An 18,721-nucleotide genomic window follows, 5' to 3' on the forward strand; every position below is an offset into this window, starting at 1 on the left:
CAAACATTAACTTACTGCTTAATGGTTCCTGGTGGAATAGGAGTATAAATATAATGAGCTTTCTATAAGCATCAAAAATTTATTGCATTCAAGAATTGAGATTCAGACTGGCTCCTATAAACCAGGTAAATGTTGTGAATATTGCAGATGCAATACAAGTTACTCAATAAAGAGAGAGCAAATTTCAATTTTGAAAATAGATTTTTTTGCTATGAATGAGTGCTAAGGTTGATACCTTGGTTTCTTTGTAAATGGAATTTATGGTATGTTAACTAAATATGGAAATTCAAATGAGATAAAACTATTGAGAAATTACCTGTCATATTCAGTGGGTTCTGGTCTTTGGTTCACAGTCATAGACTTATCAAGCAAAGTTGTTGTTGGAGGCATGACTTCAAAATCCAGCTCTTCATCTGAAAGGGGATCTAGCAAAGACTGTTTTTCTTCACTCTTTTCTCCCTTCTCACCTTTCACAGACATCTTGGTAGTAACTTCTTCAGTTTTTCCATAGTTCCCTTGAAGTTAAACATGTTTATTCTTTGTTATTGCAGCACATTTAATATGCTTAGTTATATCAGAATTTTTATTTGATTTGAACATAAAGACAACAAGGGCACCAGTTTAGAGATGACTGTAACAAAATTGTAGAGTTGTTGATGGAAGAGAAAAATGCATGGCAGAGGGATGAAAAAGAGAACCTGTTTTAAATAAAAAAGAACTGAAGCTTCTGTCACTTACCTATAGAGATTTCAAACTTCATAGGTTTAGTGCCTACTGAGGGATCCATCATAGTCACTTCAAAAAATGATGCAAAGAGAAGGAATTCTTCTTTCACTCCTAGGGCATTCTGAAGAAAAAGTTTTCAGTTTTCAGTTTCCTTCTTTATGATAATATAAAATACTGATTCACAGATTAATCCAAACTGTATTTTAACTTAATGTGTTGTCGTCCCTCCGTCCGTCCCCCCTGACACACATAATGATATTTAGACTTGGCAGTATAACACATCAATATTTGTCTAAAGGATGGGAGTTGAAAGCTGAATTCTGCTTAAATGAGTAAATACACAATGCGTTGCATCTAAATATATTAGGATTGGTAGAGCACAGATTATAATCCAGATTTTAAAATAAAATAATTTAGAGAATGTTTAAAAGGTGTTTTCTTCCCATTTCATTTTTTCATTCATGCTGTGCCTTCCTTTTTATGCAGGTGGATGCTTTGATCAGGAAAAGCAATGATAATTATTTTAATCCCTTTCATTTTAAAGTTTCTCTAGGTTGAAGTTCAGCTACCTAAAATCACTTTTAATTTCTTCCTTTTATTAAAAAAAAATAATGATGTTGGTCTTAGTAACGTATAGAGACCTTAGCGGAAGGTAGAAACATTCCATCCTCAGAAAAAGATCACCTCTATACATGGAAAGGAAATTAATAGCAGATAGACACGAGTTTCTTTATGGGTGATAGCTGTGCAAACTAAGTTTCAAATATGCATAACTTTTATTTTGAAAAGGCTTCACTGGACCTTTAAACAGAAATTTACAACCATTTAACTTCTGACCTAATTTATAACCCCTTGCTGGAGTTTTACAACTTTTTTTTTTTACAACCTCTTATTATTGTAATAGATTTGATATTTAAGTAGAGGGGGATGAAAAAAAGGATTGTTTTTTTGTCCTTTTTAATTCACATTTTTAATGCCCTTCTCTAGTTTTGTCTGTGTTAACGTTTTTTCTTTTTGATTTTGTACTTTAACCTTTTGAGTAAAATAAAAAATTGAAATAAAAAGATCAATGGCACAAGTCATTGAATCATTACTCTATCTTCTTTAAAAATACGCATAAGTCTTAGGAGGACGGGAGAATAAGAAATAGAAAAAAACTCTAAAGATTCAATGACAGATTGCAAATTGCCTAAGGTTTTACTCAAAAGAAGGATTTTATCTTGTTAATTTAGATCACATTGTTTTATAATATTTAAAATGTATTACAGTTATTTGTATTCACTTCTTAACTGTTTAAAGTTTAATATTGAAAATGTTAAATGGGGGAAATAATGTTTTAGCCCTCATTTATTAAACATAAAATATATAGAAGGCCTCATATAAAATAATTTCACTTTCCTATGATTTCTGTGATCACCGAGACTCACCTCTGGGAGAGGATGGAGGTCTTCTACCTCCACAGTCACTTCACTTGGTTGTTCTGCCTCTTCAGTGGTACTAATATTAGGCTGGCTTTGATGCTGCTCCTTGACAGAAGTTCTGGACTTCTCTTTGGCCTTTTTACTCTTCTTCTTCAACTTGAGTTTGCTTAAGGCCCCTTTAAGAACTTCTGCTGGCTTCTTTTCCGCTGCCTGGATAGTACTGAAAATCTCTACTGTAATGGCCATAAGAAGGCGTCCACGATAGAAGATGCCTTCACCCAGACCTTCATTGAGATCTTTGTGTATATCTCGCAAGGTTGAATTCTGGGATGAGCCATATAAATTTACCCAGGTTGGTCCAAAAGTGGGATTAAATCCTGGTGGGAAGAAAATATGGTTTTGAATATACCAGCATTTGGTTCAGATTTGCACTTTTACAAGACCATTTTAACAATGAAGTAGGTCGTGCTTCCTTGGTGATTTATCTTAAGCAGGTAGTCCTTGACTTATAACCATTCACTTAATGATCTTTCAACATTCTGGCTGCAATGAAAAAAGTTATTTATAACCAGGCCGTGCACTTATGACCATCACAACATTCCTGCACTCAAATAATCAAAATCCAGGTGCTTGACAATTGACATGTATTTGCAATGATTGCAGGGTGCTGGAGTCAAGTGATTGTCATTTCCAACCTTCCCATGGAGTTTCTGACAAGCAAAGTCAATGGAGGAAGTCAGTTTTACTTAATAACCACGTGATTCAATTAATGACCATAGCAATCCACTTAACAGCAGCTAAAAAGGTCATAAAATTGAGCACAACTCACTTAACTACCATGGCACTTAGCAATGGAAATTCTGTTTCCAATTATGGTCATAAATTGAGGACTATCTGTAAATAGATATTTGGCATGTGGTTGTCGCACAGAAATTCAGAGGACTAGTATTGTCTGGAAAAATGAAGATATACCGTGAGATGAAGAGACAGTCAGGAAGATACTAGATTGTGCAGAAATGGATAGATTGACATTGAAAATAAAACAGAAAGAAGATGTAGAATACTATCAAACATGGAATCTATTTTACCAATGGTTGGAAAAAAAGGGTGAAGATTAAAAATGTAAATTTGTATTGTTAAGCAAATTAAATACCCAGACAACCCAATGTTTAATAAGCACTAAGAAATGTATTTAATAGAAAATCATTTTTTAAAAAAAGAAAGAAATTCTGAGGACTAGTTGAGGCTGTATCCCTTAGCATGGTGTAAATCAGTACAGATATTATCTAGCTATGTCTCACCACACACAGAAGTAGCAATAGCAATAGCACTTAGACTTATATACTGCTTCATAGTGCTTTACAGCCCTCTCTAAGCAGTTTACAGAGTCAGCATATTGCCCCCAACAATCTGGCAATGGTGGGTTGCTACTGGTTCGCCCCAGTTCAGGCGAACCAGTAGCAGCGGCAGCAGGAGGCTCAGCCCACCTGCCTGGATGTCATCAAATATGATCTGCGCATGTGCAGAAGCTTCCGCGGATGTGCAGATGGGGCGTGTGCGTGAACCAATAGCAAAAGTAAGTGAAACCCACCCCTGCAATCTGGGTCCTCATTTTACCAACCTCGGAAGGATGGAAGGCTGAGTCAACCTTGAGCCGGTCAGGATTGAACTCCTGGAATAAGCAGTGAGTTAGCCCTGCAGTACTGCATTCTAACCACTGCGCCACCAATAGACATATAGTAGATACTGTATATAATAATTTCTCAGCTGAATTATAATTGAGAAAAAGATGTCCATCATTCCAATGCATTTGCAGTCTGTATTACTATACTTAATTAAAGATACAAGAAGAAGAAATAATACAAAACTTTTACAAAACCTCCATTGCCCATTTTTTGCTATATCAGGCATCTTTCTCAAATGTTCACCGGAAAGCTATGTTAAGCTGATGTGCAAAAGTGATAAAGCTGGCTTGGTAAATGACCCTGTGGAATTCTTACTGACAAACATTAAGTCCCTTTTGTGAACCATTTAAGTAAAACGTTTTGTTTAAAGTTTTCTTCTATTTCATATAAGATTAGTCTATACAATATGGTCAAAACAGTCCTACAGAATATTTTATACATGCTGCCATGGCTATAACCCAATTTGATCCAATTAATTGGGGGGTGGGTGTAATTGTATAAAGGATACTATTAATTAATTTTTAATTAAATCAAATAGACAAATGGGGTAACAGACAAAAGGTAAAGACCATCATATATCAGCTATGATGTTCTAAGGAGCTGCAACTCAATAGCAAAATCTCTGCTTTCCAAGCTAATTTTTGCTGCTTCTATCCTTGACTTTTCCTGGGTTAAGGCTGGAAAGAATATTGCTTGATACCTTGGAGAGACCTGTGGTCAGCTAAAACAGCAGTTCTGATAGCACAGTGCTGGACAGAACTGTGGTCTGATATAAGACAATGTCTATGACAAACTCACCATTTCTTCCAGGGTCAGATATTTGTTGCAGATCAATGAAATGTGTAGCAAGGGCAACATCTCCAATGTTTGCATCATCCAGTAGCTGGACTTTTATTTTTCGAACAAGAGGTGGAAACATCTCAATGAATGTTACTTGTTCATTCCAAACTGGTTCTATAGTACTGCTTTCAACTGATGTTTCTCCCTAAATAAGAGAATATTATAAGAACAGAACCAAAGAACTCAGTTGGTTTTAAAGCAGAAATAGAAGACACAGAATTGACACAGAAAGACACAGAGTACAGAATTGTTCAGACCAACCTTCCCCTTCCTTGACCTCATTCAGATGTCTTGAATTGCAACTCCCTGAATTCCCATCTAGGATAAATGTCCCATTTACCCATCTTTTAAACAAACAATTAGCTCCAAACTTTGTCACCTTTCCTTAAAGGGGAATCGTTCTATGGCCATGTCTAGATTCTTATAAGCTTAAATTTAGTGCTTATGCACTAAATCAGAACTATATAAACAAAGTAATTCACATTTGAAAAAAAAATCCTTAAAGAATTTTGCACTGTGTTTATGTCTCTATTTTCATCTAATTACTATACAGCACAATCAACCACAATCATGCTTATTATTCCACTTGTTCTCATGAAGTTGCCTTGCTTTGTAATCCATTATCAATCATTGACTGGCAGTGGTTGGAATACAGGCATTAGAGGCAGCATAGGAATTGGCAATGGGAACAATATTTTTGCCTAATTCAAATGAGGTAAAGTAAAGTAAAGGTAAAGGAGTCCCTGTGGATTTTACTTCGCTACTTGTTGCCAACTATAGGGGGTATTTCTCATCTTCGTTTCAAGTCCATTGAGCCAGTGCTGACTGAAAATATTTCTGCAGTCATGTGACCAGCATGACATCACTGGGCACTGTTACCTATCCACCAAAGTGGTACCTATTTATCTATTAGCATTTGCATGCTTTCAAACTGCTATATTGGCAGGAGCTGTGGCAAGGGCGGGAGCTCACCTAGTCGTGTGACGCTCGGGTCTTGAAATTGGGCTGCCAGGTTTCCAGTCGATGAGCCCAACATCTTAACCACTGAGCCACCACGCCCCTCTCAGATGAGGACAAATAACATTTTAACTCAGTAGTAGGAAAAGCCTTATGTCGCCTGTTATACCGTCATCAAATCCTACATTGGGCTTCTATTATTTGCATATTGCAAGACTAAGAGGCTGGAACAAAATGAAGTTGTAGGCATTAGGGAAAGTTGCCTAAGCATACAGTACATTAGGGAAGCTTTGGAATTTATTCCACAACCAGCAATTAGAAGAATCCTGACTGGGTCATACTGTTTCCTAAATTCTTAATGCTTGGTCTTTTTCTATATGACCTATTCAAAAAGTTCAGTACTAAAATTGAATGGATCAGTCTATTTCATGAATCTTTCAATAAGAAAATATGTAGAAAAAGTAGAATTACCTGCTGTCCAGAGAAAGAAATCTGCACGTAAGTATCAATGAAGATTTTCTTCTCACTCACAATTTTTGAAAAGCCACCCATGATTCCTGAGCTCATACTGGGCAAACCATCTGCCTTGTATATTTTGATGCAGAATTTGGCCCAGGGTCTCTCAGCTGGAACTTTTTTAGGAAGCAATAAGTTCCTGAAAAGAAGATATTTGATTAGTTAGGAGGGATGATCCTTTGAAGTCCACGCTGCAGCCAACCCCAGCTGTCTTTCTTACTGCTTCCAACTATTGCTGAAGCTGAGTTTAAAAATTCAAGTGTAGACTGCAGTGGGTTGGTGCCCAATCCAGAATATAGATACTGCAGAACCCGATTGGTTATTTGCCCGGCTTCTTGCTCTCCCCATTCATGCAGAGAAGGCAAACTTTACTTACTTTACTTTACTTACTTAGCTTTGTGTAAGCAAGTGCCTCAATGTCTCCTCCTTCCCACTTTTTTTAGGATTGTTCTATTCTTAATCAAAGCAAAGTAGCAATACAGGGTTTATAGTATTTTGGATTCTTTGCCTGGTTCAGAAAGGCTTAAAATAGTTTAAGGCAGGGGTCTCCAATCTTGGTAACTTTAAGACTTGTGGACTCCAACTCCCAGAGTTCCTCAGCCAGCCTCTGGGAGTTGGAGTCCACAAGTCTTAAAGTTGCCAAGGTGGGAGACCCCTGGTTTAAGGCATAAAACCAGTTTTCACATGGTGCTTCAAAATAAATATGGACGTGGGTCCATTCTTGCACTCAAGAAATGATGGGTGGCCTGTACTGATAGTGGGACAAGGAGAAGATCCCAAATGCAAAAAAGGACAGACAACAATTTTAGACTGAGAAAGAAAGAAAGAAAAAGGAGACCTGAAATTCACTCTGACAGAATGCTCATGTCCTTTCCTGCGCTAAATGATACAATTTATAAATAAAGCAAGCTTCCCAAGTTTGATTAAGCCCTGCACTTCTGGATCTTTTTTTTTTTTTTTTTTTTGCCCATAGGAGTAAGAAAACAGTCCTCTTATTACTAATTCCATAAGACCACATTCCATACACCTTTCACCACCACAGACTTACTTTTCAATGTCTTCATTCTGACTGCTGGATGAGGCGGGAAAGGAACCCATTACATCCCCCCGAGCCATGACCGAAATGTTGCACTTTACAAAGCCTTTAATTCCTGCTCTGGTGTCCTTTGGGTCATTAATCACAGCCCACTTCTGGTAGAACCTATGGTCTAAATGCATAAAGAGAAAACGACTGAATCACAATGTCTCTGGATCTAATGTAGATTATTAGGAGTTTGGGTCAGAAGATTAGATGAGTCCTCCTTTTGTTGATGTACTTTTTGTGAGCGGGGTTATTGTTTATCCTTGGCTGCCTGATGGGTTGTATGTTGTGAAGTTTTGTATTTTTAATCCTTATACACCACCCAGAACCAGTAGTGTAGGATGGATGGTCATGTAATTCATATAAATACATAAACAAGCAATAATGCCTCCAAATTCTAAATCTAGACTGCGGGTGTTTTGAACAAAGGACCCAGAAGAAAACTAAATCTGATGATGGACTGACATAATACTTAGCAAGCATAGATCAGTTATTGCTTCCCAAACATTAGCAGAGGTCTTCAGATTTATTATAAAGAAAGCTATCACACAGAGCACATAAAATTTTCCATAAGTAAATGGAAATAAAATATTTCCATAAGTATCACATCGCACCAATCCCAATCCCAACCATGTATTGAGAATCTCTGAGAGTATTAATTCCAAATGATATCAGATTTTAGAAGATAGATAATTAGGCAATGTGAAGTACCAAGTGCTCCAGGATATGGGCAGGGTATGAAATGGAAACAAATTAATTGCTAATAGATTTTAGTGCCAGATGGGTAAATTTCACAAACACGATTTGATCAACCTCATACAGCAAGAAGTCTTCAACCAGCCCTGAAAATATTGGCCAGATTTAATGAACCAACTCAATTTTTCTCAGCTGAGAACCTTGATCATGGATCTTCTTGAAGGGACCAAGTACTGGGAGAGCTCATTTTTAATTCTCATTTGTTGGATGTGAATGATACTTATCACGAACAAATACATTTCAAACAGATTGATTAGCTTTTGATCAAACCCCAATGATATGCTAGAATGTTTATGGACTCAAGGCAGGTAATTCAAAGCAATGGCAAAAGAGAGCTAAAAAGCAACTTTTAGTATGATAACAGCCTCAGGATACAGTACCTGGCTGATTGTATACAGTCTCAAGATCTATCTTGAAAGTGCCTATGAGAGTGCCTAGGAAGGGAATCTTCTTTGAATGGAAGACCTGCACATGAATACAATGGTATTTTTCAAAAGACATATTGCAGACAAGAGACCCACAGGAGGCAACTATTGCCAAGAAGAGCCTAGCATTTGGGTTGAGAGTAGGGAGGTCACTGAACAGCTGATAACTGGGTTCAAAACAAGATGGCAAATAGCAATCATAGCCAAGTTAAATGGTATTAATGAAACTGAAACATGTTTCGCAAGTTAGTTTCTACAAGACCATAAGTCAAAGTTCTTTTTCTCAGAAACATCACTTGCCAAGTATTTCTTTTCATAATTGTATGTTTAATTGAATTATTAGATAAACTAGAATGTCAAACATCTGAATAATAATACATTTCTTATAAGAGAAATGCACAAAGTAAAGATTATACATCTTTAATGGCTGCCTACGTGATAAAATATGATATGATTAGCTCTTACTGATCTGTGGCAAAGAATAGCTGCAACTTTAGAAGAATAAATGAAAAACTGTATTTTTAATTTATTGCTCACTTCATGATATGATGTAAGGCCATTGGTCATCTACCCTCATCTCACTGCCACCCCTACATAGTAGCTAGTATACTTACAGAAATCTCTATCAATCTGTGGAATAGAATATCTCTTGGTTCATGAAAATCAAAAGTAAAATACTGGAAGAAAAAGGAAAAAATATAAACATTACATTTTGTGGAAAAATTAAGTTCTACCATGTGCCAAGCAGGATCATATAATACTATGCAGAATATTTTCAACAAGAAGTTATGTAAGAAAAGGGCTTCCTTACATGTCCCGATGTTTCTAAGTGGAAGGCCCTTTTCTATATTGCTTTAAGATTAATTTACATGTTTAACAAGGCCAAAACATATTCCATATCATCCCAGAGTACAGATTGTGCTTTTAGATGAAAACAGATTCTGACTAATTGTTAGGAAACTGGCCTAAAAGTAAGAGTCCTTGGAGATTGGAATCTATTTCGGAAACAGATTATATCTCTTGTTCAACAGATGTGTTTAAACAGATCTTCCTTTGCTGTCTCACAGGAATATTCTAAATAACGTTCCTGAATTAAGCAAGGAGTTGAATTGGATTTAATGGTTTAAATCAGCAGTTTTTGTAGTTGGCTATATAACTGTGCTCACATACATTAGATTGACAAGTCTGAGAATAGAATTATATACACTTTCTTCAAGTTTAGCATACCTCATTGTAAAAAGGACAATTGGTGGATTTCTGTGTTGCTGTGTGTCTTTTCTCACTTCCAATTTTCACAACCACAAAAGGGTCAATATTAACTCCAACCAACTTCTGAGCTTCAATTATGTTGATGCCAATCTAGGGAGACAATATATTTGCTATAATCAGTCTGGATATATCAGTATAAAGTGAGAGGAATTAAATCAACTACTTGCTTGAATGGTTCTGGAGTCAAATCTCCAGCATTCATTGTTTGTTTTTACAACTTGTTGATTTGTAAAAATCAATCAATGTTTCCTTTTACTTTCAGGTTTGCTGGAATGATTGCTCTATCATTAATGAAAGTTATAAACAAATACATGATTTTCAAAATCCAGTAAGAAATATGAGTTACAGAGCATTCTCTTGAATGATTTATTGGCAGAGACTCTAAGAGGTCAACTATGCATATATGTCTGTCAAGCTTTCTGTCCACCTGATTTTAATTCTTCAATAAAAAATGCTATATTCAATAAATAAAACAAAAATATTACTAAGTTCTAGTGTAATTTTTATTGACAAGCATGGCTCTGAATTGCACAAACGTATTTCGTAAAAAACAGCCCTGTACATTCTTTGGATGTCTGCTTACTTGGCAGAAAAATAAAAGACAAGATAAACTGGGCTAACAAGGGACATTATTGAGGACTACAGGAAGAGCAAGAAGTAACTTCACAAATTTGCCTTCTGGTACTGTAACTGGGTTATTTATAATCTGCTACGCTCATCAGAACAACTGTTATGAAGTAGGGCCATCTCCATCCAGGATAGCTATTTTATGTGAATGCCAGAGCATCCTCTCATAATTTCAAATGCACCCCACTGGTTCAAAATGGCTATAAATTCAAAGTTCACAGTAAAAGTGGCCGATACATCACCTGGAAATTCTGTGGTCTAGGAGATGCATTGAGATCCGACTTGGAGAAAACCCTAGAACGGCTAAAATGGAACATCCAACATTAATTACATGTCTTATTTGTCATTTTATTTGGATTGTTATTTTAGTTTTGAAATGCAGAGAACAATGGAATATAAAGATAATAAATAAATAGCCACATGCTTACTCAAATCTACCGGTATGAATGCAGACATTTTCCCAAGATTACAGGTTATAGAAATGGAAAGTCTATTGAAGAATTAAATTAATTTCATTAATGAAGCTCAAGACACTTTTTACTTGGGATGTATTCTTGGTTAATATTGTTTCAGCAGAAGGATAATGACAGTAAGTCAACATTTAATTTTAAGAAAAGAAAGTATTTAAATTTAATTTTACATTTCCATTAAGATATGTAATCATGCTATTACATTCAAACTACATGATGTAGCAAAACAGTGCACTATAGTAACTAAAACCATGGGTTTAGTTTCAGTCAAATACAAACTCATTGAGTAATCTGCCCACAGCAGATTAATTTTATAGGATTATTGTGATGGTAAACATGGGGATAATGTACATTGGTATAATCTACTAAATACAACTTCCTCTAGGTGTTACTGATGTATTAGTTTCATTTGTACTGTGCTTCAATATAAGCACATACTAAATTTAAAAAAATCCGTATGCTGGAAAGAATATTATAAACTGCTTTGAATCTTCAGGGATTAGGACAACATACAAGCCTAAATATGTAAGTAAATATATCTACTACCACTTGTGTTTGTGATAATGGCATGGTTACTGTGACCATTTTTCTGAAAACTGAAAGGCAATATCTATACCTAAATCTGCAAAAACAGATTATTGCTACATGTTGTTGGTTAGCAATTTTCCACACTTATTTTATTTTATTTTATTTTATTTTATTTTATTTTATCTTATCTTATCTTATCTTATCTATTTATTTTGAAGTTACTGATATCATTATATAATTATTCTGATAATTAGTTTAATATCTTGAAATAAAACATTTTAAAAATAAATTCTGTCAGGGACTGCTAGTTAATGCCAATGCTAATTTACAAATGGTAAACATTTGTAGTAAATGTTTGAGCAATCATAATTTTGGCCAAAACAAAAATAATTAATTAATTAATTAATTAATTAATTAATTAATTAATTAATTAATTAATTAATTTATTTATTTATTTATTTATTTATTTATTTAAAATTTTTATACCACTCTTCTCCCAAGGGACTCAGGGCGGTGTACAGCCACAGTAAAACAACATATCTACTAGACAGACTGTGACCCATTCAATCATCATGTCAAGAATATTTCCATATCTAAACAGAGGAAAAGAATGATCACAGGCAGGCAAATAGGCAAGAGGAGTGGGAGCAACTTCTAACTTTCTGCTAGCTTTCTCACTGAGGTCACTTGTGGGAAACGGGCAGGGAGCATCAGAAATGATTCTCTTTGGCTGATCCACAGAACTGCTTGCCACTTTGCTAAGGGGAGGAGGAACAAGGAGAACCATGGATGGCAAAGGAAACTGCACCCCCACTCCCCATCCCAGTATGTCCACAAGGGCCCCCTCTCTCTAGGGAGGAAGAAGCCTCATCTGTTGACCGCCAATACCCCCTACCTTACAAGGAGGCATTCAAGTGGCTCCCTCACCCTTCCCTTGCTGCCTGCCTCCATTAAGAGAGTTCAGTCTTGGTTTCCAAACCAGCCTATTGCCACTTGCCTGCCAGGCTAGTTGATTGGGAGCAGAGGCCAGAGAGAGGCAGGAAAGAGGGTAGGTTTCTGGATAGTGCAATCAGAAGGTGTGATGGCACTGAAGCAGCCACAACTTCCCCAAATTTAATTCCCATGGAAGTCATTGCTACCAGCATTTTGTAAATCAGTCCATTTGGGTTACTTGGGTTCAATAACTGTTGACATATACCTTCCAATTTTGCCCAATTGAAGGTTACAAACAGACACATGAGTTTCAGTATTACTGAGATATAAATGCTAACAATAAACCCAAATAAGGCACATACACTATTTTGGAAAGGAATGTGTGGCTAAATACTTAGCCTTCCCCTTTCTGGTACCCTTTAGTCACCTTTGAGCTAGCCTGCCAGCTGTCTTCCAGAGCTTTCCTCCAGCCCCAGAAGAAGCAGAATTATCTAACCACATACTTGCATTGATGCCATTGCTGACTTGTCTTCTTCCCCAGTAATGAGATCAAGGACCAGGCCTCTCCTGACAGGTTTAATGCGGGGAAAGTGTAAAAAAAGCTAAGTGTTGGTTTCTCCTGTCTTTGTCTCTCCCCCCTCTCCCTCTTCCTTAATGTACAATGTGTGGAGAGAAGCAAGTTTTAACCGGTGGCTAGACCAGCAGATTTACAAATTGTCAAAACTTGCAAATTATCCTGCTGTGGGGTAGTGGTGTGGATCGAACTGGGGAAAAGAGAGCTAATTTTTTACTTGCCAAGTTTTTGATCGCACCCTACCCCAAAAATGTGGCTACAGGAATTCTCTTTTCTTTCTGTTTTCTTTCTTCTCTGCAGGAACTATGGTAGTGTAGAAACATTCAAGTGAAAGCCTACTCAATTTGAACCTGCAGCTACCCTTCTGAAGTCTAAAAAGTGTTTGCCCTCAAATCCATAAGAAATAAAGAAATCTTTGCACCACAGTTAGAGCAGCTTTAAAATAATGGATATTGCAGTTTAATGTATCTGGAATGTATCAGGTTGAAGTCTGTTTTCTTCTGAGAAGAAACTGAAGTATTACTTGGGTTGGAAAGTACCTCTTTACAGAGCTGAAGACAATCCCAGAGAACTCCATATCAGATACATCATAGTAATCGTCTTCCTCATCATCCATCTCCAGACCTTTGACAAGCTTCCTCCCCAGCATTGCAGCCTTCCTATCCAGGTCAACAGCTCGTTTTGCATCAGCCACCCTGAAGGCCACACCAGAAGTTAAGAATCATAAGGATGGCATGCTCATCATAATTCTTTTATCTCCAGAGGTAATGGATACAATTTGAAATAACAAACATTACATATGGTACATTACTCCCGTGTTATTGTATTTTTTATTCCTGCTATTGCTACTACCACTACTGGTTTAATCTTATAAAATTCATTTTAAAATGAATCACTTTACTAAGTAATAATCATGCATAGAATTGTCTCTGAAACTTTGATTTCAGGGAATTAGATTTAAATGTAAGGACATTGTAGGAGTCCCTTCAGGAGGTGAACAAGGCATGAGTGCCATCCCAGTTCAGGAAAGGGTGCAACAACACAAAGTCAGGCAAAGGCCATCCTAGCCATGGCTGCCACAAGAACTGCAAGTGCAGGAAGACTCCAAATTGCTCACTAGTTTTGTTTGAGGTTGTGCAAGCTCATGAAGAACTAAAGATAGACAACCTCCAGAACCAGAGGGCCTTCATACCCAAAGCCACTCAATCTTGCTAAGGTTGAGTTGAAGCCTGTTGTTCAACCTATTGGGCAACCAGGGCTGGAGATATAATGCTGGCTATCACACTGTACTATTAGATGACCTCACCCAGTTGCTTTATGTAGAAAGCCTTTACCATTATCATCCCATACTATCCTGTATCTTGTAAATCACAAACACTATTGAGTTGATCATTGATATTTGCTTGAAATATGAGTTCAAAACAGACTAATATCACATGTGGAGTTCTACAATTTGAGAGGCAGTTTGCTATACTATTTAAAGCACCAGGCTACAAACAGGAGACCATGAATTCTAGTCTCACTTTAATCACAAACCCAGCTGCATGACTTTGAGCCAGTTATTCCTGCTTAACAAATCATTTCCAAAAAGCTTATTAAAGAGGCAACAGTGATTCAAAAGCACATAAAAAAGAGGGTGGGAGAAAACACAACTTGGAATATTGCACCATCACATGGACTGTATACATTTTCATATACTTTTTACAGCAACAATATGCAGTATCAGGTTAGTAGCATGTATGTAGAATATGCTACTTACTCTAAATCTTCAAATCCTGGGTTGCGAATTATAACCTCAGAACTGTAACAAAGAAAAATAAAGCATGAGTAATGCAAAGCAAACAAATGTTGGCTATTGAAATTCATTATTGATATAACTTTTTAAAAAATATTTCCCCTACAAATTATCCAGTTTGGGAATTAAAATCCTATATAGTAGACAGCTATAGCTTTCTGTCTCCCATTTCATTTAGTCCAGTTCAAAACACATTCAAGATTGATTTGAGTTTTTGGCTATTTGCAAATGCACCTGGATCCACCTTGAAAACTATGTGGCAATTGTCATCATTGGTTTGGATTTGTAACAAGTCTTACAAACTATCTTATTTTTTATTTATTACACTTCCTTTATCAGACTGTGGGACTATATCTTAATTTCAGCAGTGTTCTATGACTTTCTGATTAGAAAGCTATTTAGGTGTGGGATAGATTTTTTTAGTTTAAAAAACAATACTACCTATTATCATTTAGAATATTAAAAATGAATACATTGGGTCTTAGTACAGATTCCAGTACCTGTCTTTCATCTGGTAGATAAAATCTTCCTCAACCCATGTCCCTGCAGCACCATCCGGAGGTTGATATCTCAAATCCAATTCAATATATATCTACAGAAGAAAAATAAAACTTAAAACTAAACTATTATAACTCCCAAATAGTTGGAGGATTTTTTGTTCAAAAAGTGTAGGCTGCTTTTTGTACAAAAACCTTAGGTCGCTCCTTCCTCCTTGCTGGCTACCTCCTGTCAGGCCCTTTATGATTTAAGGTCCTTTTTACCTTCTAGTCCAGGTAGATTCTGCCTGGCCAGACTCCAACATGGAGAGAGCAATGACCACAAGACAGGAGAAATATATTGAAAAATGTATTTCATATAACATGAAGCCTGGGGAGAAGGTGGAGGAGGTTTTCCAAGGTTGCCCAGGAACTGGAGTTGGTGATGAATTATTGTGTGATGACTGGGATATGTTCAGCAACAGAAAAACAATGAAATGTTTCTGTGGTAGTGTCCTACATCTCAAAAGGCTGATTTGAGATGCTGGGTCATTTCACTTGCATTTTAAATGTTATAATACCAATCAAATAACTTACCCTAGTAATGCTGTGGTTTTTGTCAACAAGAGCCTCTCTGATGTTCAATCGTCCAGACATTACCAACTGCTGAAGGCTGATAACTAAGGTGCCAAGTAATCTACAAAAAGAAAACCAAGATGAAAGGCAAAAAAGCTTAACAGACAGTATTATAAACATATAATAGTGTTCTGGTAGATTCAAGAATGATGACACATAAAAACAAATCATAAGCTACTTGTTGTGCACTTAGCTAAAACAAGAAAGTTGCCCTTGGGTTTTGGAAAGCAATTATGTGCTGTGACTATGAAGGTATTTCTATCAGAACCAAAGCAATCAAGCCTTCTGCTTCTGCCCCACCCTTCCTCCAAATTCTTTGCTTTCTCCCATCTTTCCCTTTTGGTCTGGGTTTCAACCAAGCAAATCTTATCATGGTATAGCAAGAAATGTAAATACGGATTATGTTGAAATAGTTGTTGGATAACATTACAGCCCTTTTCCTTCTCTTCTGTACATCCTTAAAAACATAACTTTTTATATTGTGCACTGGAAATGTCATCAAGAAGAAGAAAAGTTAAGCATAAGAAATTAAATGGGAGAAACTCAAGCAGTTGGTTATTTTACAATTACTTGACTGTTCTCTCGGTGATACAAAGGGAAAGGTATATCTACTAAAAATGGGATGTTTATTTTTGGTATAGCATGAAGGAATGATTCGGGTTCAAATGACTATAAAGTGAAATGTAGCAGAAAGATTTTCCCAGTGAGTTAGGAACCTACCTGTTACTGAACACCTTACTGCAGTTGTAAACTTTAATTTTCAACATTTCTTCCATAATGAACTTTCCATAATGTGGCCAGCGAAAGAGCTAAAAAATGAAATAATGCCAAAATTAATGCTCAAAGCTTCTGAAAAATGCCTTCCCATCTGTTCATATCCAATCTCAACAGATGTCAGAAATTGTGGGAGTTTATGTCATAATATAATTGATTTGTCTTTCTAATTACTGAATTTTATAGCAATCTCACATTGGTTGTGGATATTTAGGTTTTCCAGATGCTGATGGAACTCCCATCAACCCCCATCATCGTCATGCTGCCAAGAGTTCTTGAGATTTATAATTCAACAGCAAGATGCAGAATCATAACCTGGATTCACCCACAATGAGACATAGATTCATAGACATAGAGCTGTGGTGGTGCAGTGGTTAGAATGCAGTACTGCATTATTGCAGGCTACTTCTGCTGACTGCCGGCTACCTGCAATTTGGCAGTTCGAATCTCACCAGGCTCAAGGTTGATTCAGCCTTCCATCCTTCTGAGGTTGGTAAACTGAAGAAAACATATTGGGGAAATATGCTGTCTCTGTAAACTGCTTAGAGAGGGCTGTAAAGCACTGTGAAGCAGAATATAAGTCTAAGTGCTAGTGCTATTGCTAGTTTGTAGTATTTATCTGTATTCAGTGATCACTATTTTTCCCAATCTGGTGTATTTCAGATTCACTGAAGCTACAGCATGGTCTTTGAACTATAATGACTTACAATAATTGAGAAATTATGCAATTATGTAGTTTAACAAACTCTTTTTCAATTGTGTTTGATTTTTCAGTTAATAATACAACCCTGCTTTCACCAAATTGTAGTACTTCCTACCTCTGGAAAAACCTGGGGCAGTGTAATGCAGAGATACTCTTCCCATACACACCAATGAACTTACTATGATTCAAAATTAAGTCTTCCTGCTGAGTGTGATACTTCCTTACCTCTCCAAAGATTGCTTCCTGGCCACAGCGTATCTTCTTCGTTTTCTGGGTAAATCCTTGGGGGAGGAAATACAAAGTTTGTCAAACATTTGAAACATCAGGTATGCATTTTCTTTAAAGGAACATGCCATATATCCTTAAAAGAAAACCACAATCAAAAATCAGGATTTTTTAATAGCCAGATGTTATCCAATTGGGCTCAGCTCCTTTCCTGGAAGTTAAATTCATAGAACTTTGCACTTTGGAGATTGCAGTGTGTTGGCTTTAGGACCTATAAAGGGCCTCATGTTCAATCATTGCAGGAAGGGATATATAGAATCTATCAGAATGGTATATATGTTCTACCTTCCTTTAAACTCTCAGGGCAGAGAAAAACAGATGCCCTCATGTATGGATTTCACATAACTTCCACCACCACCACTCCATGGCAACCAGTTATCTGAAGTGGGTTTGTAGTATTTTTTTCTTTTTTTCATTCCATTGCCTTTATTTATAGACTTCAATATAATATGTATGCTTTTTCACTTTTATCCCCTAGCAGTTGTGTGAAAGAGATTCATTTGAGAAATGGAGAATCATCTACATATGTATTGTAAACATTGTGGTTGATGAGTATTTGAAAGCAAATTTTCATGACCTAAACCTAGCCCTCTTTTACCCAGTCTGGTGTCTCCAATTTGTTAGAGTGTAGCTCTCAAACAAAATGTTGAGAATTTTGGAATTGTAGTCCCAACATAGGTGGAAGGAATCCAAGTTTGGGGAAATTAAACTATTACATCACATTGCAGAATATGTCAAACTCAAGGCCTGCAGGCCAGATGTGCACCATGAGGTGTTTAGATCTGACCCACGGGGCTGCTCTGGAAACAGTGAAGGACCGGCCCATTGCCCATGGTGCCTCTGCCAATGAAAACAGAGCTTGGGAGGCAGGAGTGGATTCTAAAAATTTTTACTACTGGTTCTGTGGGCGTGGCTTATTTTGTGGGCATGGCTTGGTGGTGGTGGGGTAATGTGATTCGGTGGGTGTGGCCAACTTTTTATTATTATTATTTTTAAAAGCATTTTTTCAACAACCTTAAGAGGTTGCAGAAAAAAATGCTTTTGAAAGCCTCTGACGATCAGGCAACTCAGCTGGGATCGCCAGAGGCTTTTAAAGGCATTTTTTCCTACAACATCTTCGGCTGAAAAAATGCTTTTAAAAGCCTCTGACAATCCCAGCTGAGCCGCGCGATCATCAGAGGCTTTTTTTTTTACTTTTAAAAGCATTTTTTCAGCTGAAGAGGTGAAAAATGCTTTTAAAAGTA

At 36.7% G+C, this 18,721-nt stretch overlaps 1 protein-coding gene across 1 annotated transcript in view; it reads right to left on the minus strand.

The window, feature by feature from the left end:
* LOC139314338 (fer-1-like protein 4) overlaps window positions 1–18,721 on the minus strand; it is a 64,191-nt gene that overhangs the window by 42,685 nt on the left and 2,785 nt on the right. The window contains exons 2-17 of the mRNA XM_070939930.1: window positions 17,418–17,473; window positions 16,436–16,524; window positions 15,677–15,776; window positions 15,104–15,195; window positions 14,568–14,609; window positions 13,348–13,503; window positions 10,546–10,606; window positions 9,635–9,766; window positions 9,022–9,084; window positions 8,363–8,447; window positions 7,194–7,353; window positions 6,101–6,284; window positions 4,631–4,817; window positions 2,154–2,524; window positions 739–847; window positions 317–515 (exon numbers count right to left, since the gene is read on the minus strand). Coding sequence (XP_070796031.1) covers window positions 317–515; window positions 739–847; window positions 2,154–2,524; window positions 4,631–4,817; window positions 6,101–6,284; window positions 7,194–7,353; window positions 8,363–8,447; window positions 9,022–9,084; window positions 9,635–9,766; window positions 10,546–10,606; window positions 13,348–13,503; window positions 14,568–14,609; window positions 15,104–15,195; window positions 15,677–15,776; window positions 16,436–16,524; window positions 17,418–17,473 — 2,086 coding nt within the window. The remainder of the gene's footprint in view (window positions 1–316; window positions 516–738; window positions 848–2,153; window positions 2,525–4,630; window positions 4,818–6,100; window positions 6,285–7,193; window positions 7,354–8,362; window positions 8,448–9,021; window positions 9,085–9,634; window positions 9,767–10,545; window positions 10,607–13,347; window positions 13,504–14,567; window positions 14,610–15,103; window positions 15,196–15,676; window positions 15,777–16,435; window positions 16,525–17,417; window positions 17,474–18,721) is intronic.

The sequence above is a fragment of the Pituophis catenifer genome, unplaced genomic scaffold, assembly GCF_029215685.1.
Source record: "Pituophis catenifer annectens isolate HBS135680 unplaced genomic scaffold, rPitCat1.0.hap2 SCAF_3, whole genome shotgun sequence".
NCBI lineage: Eukaryota > Metazoa > Chordata > Lepidosauria > Squamata > Colubridae > Pituophis > Pituophis catenifer.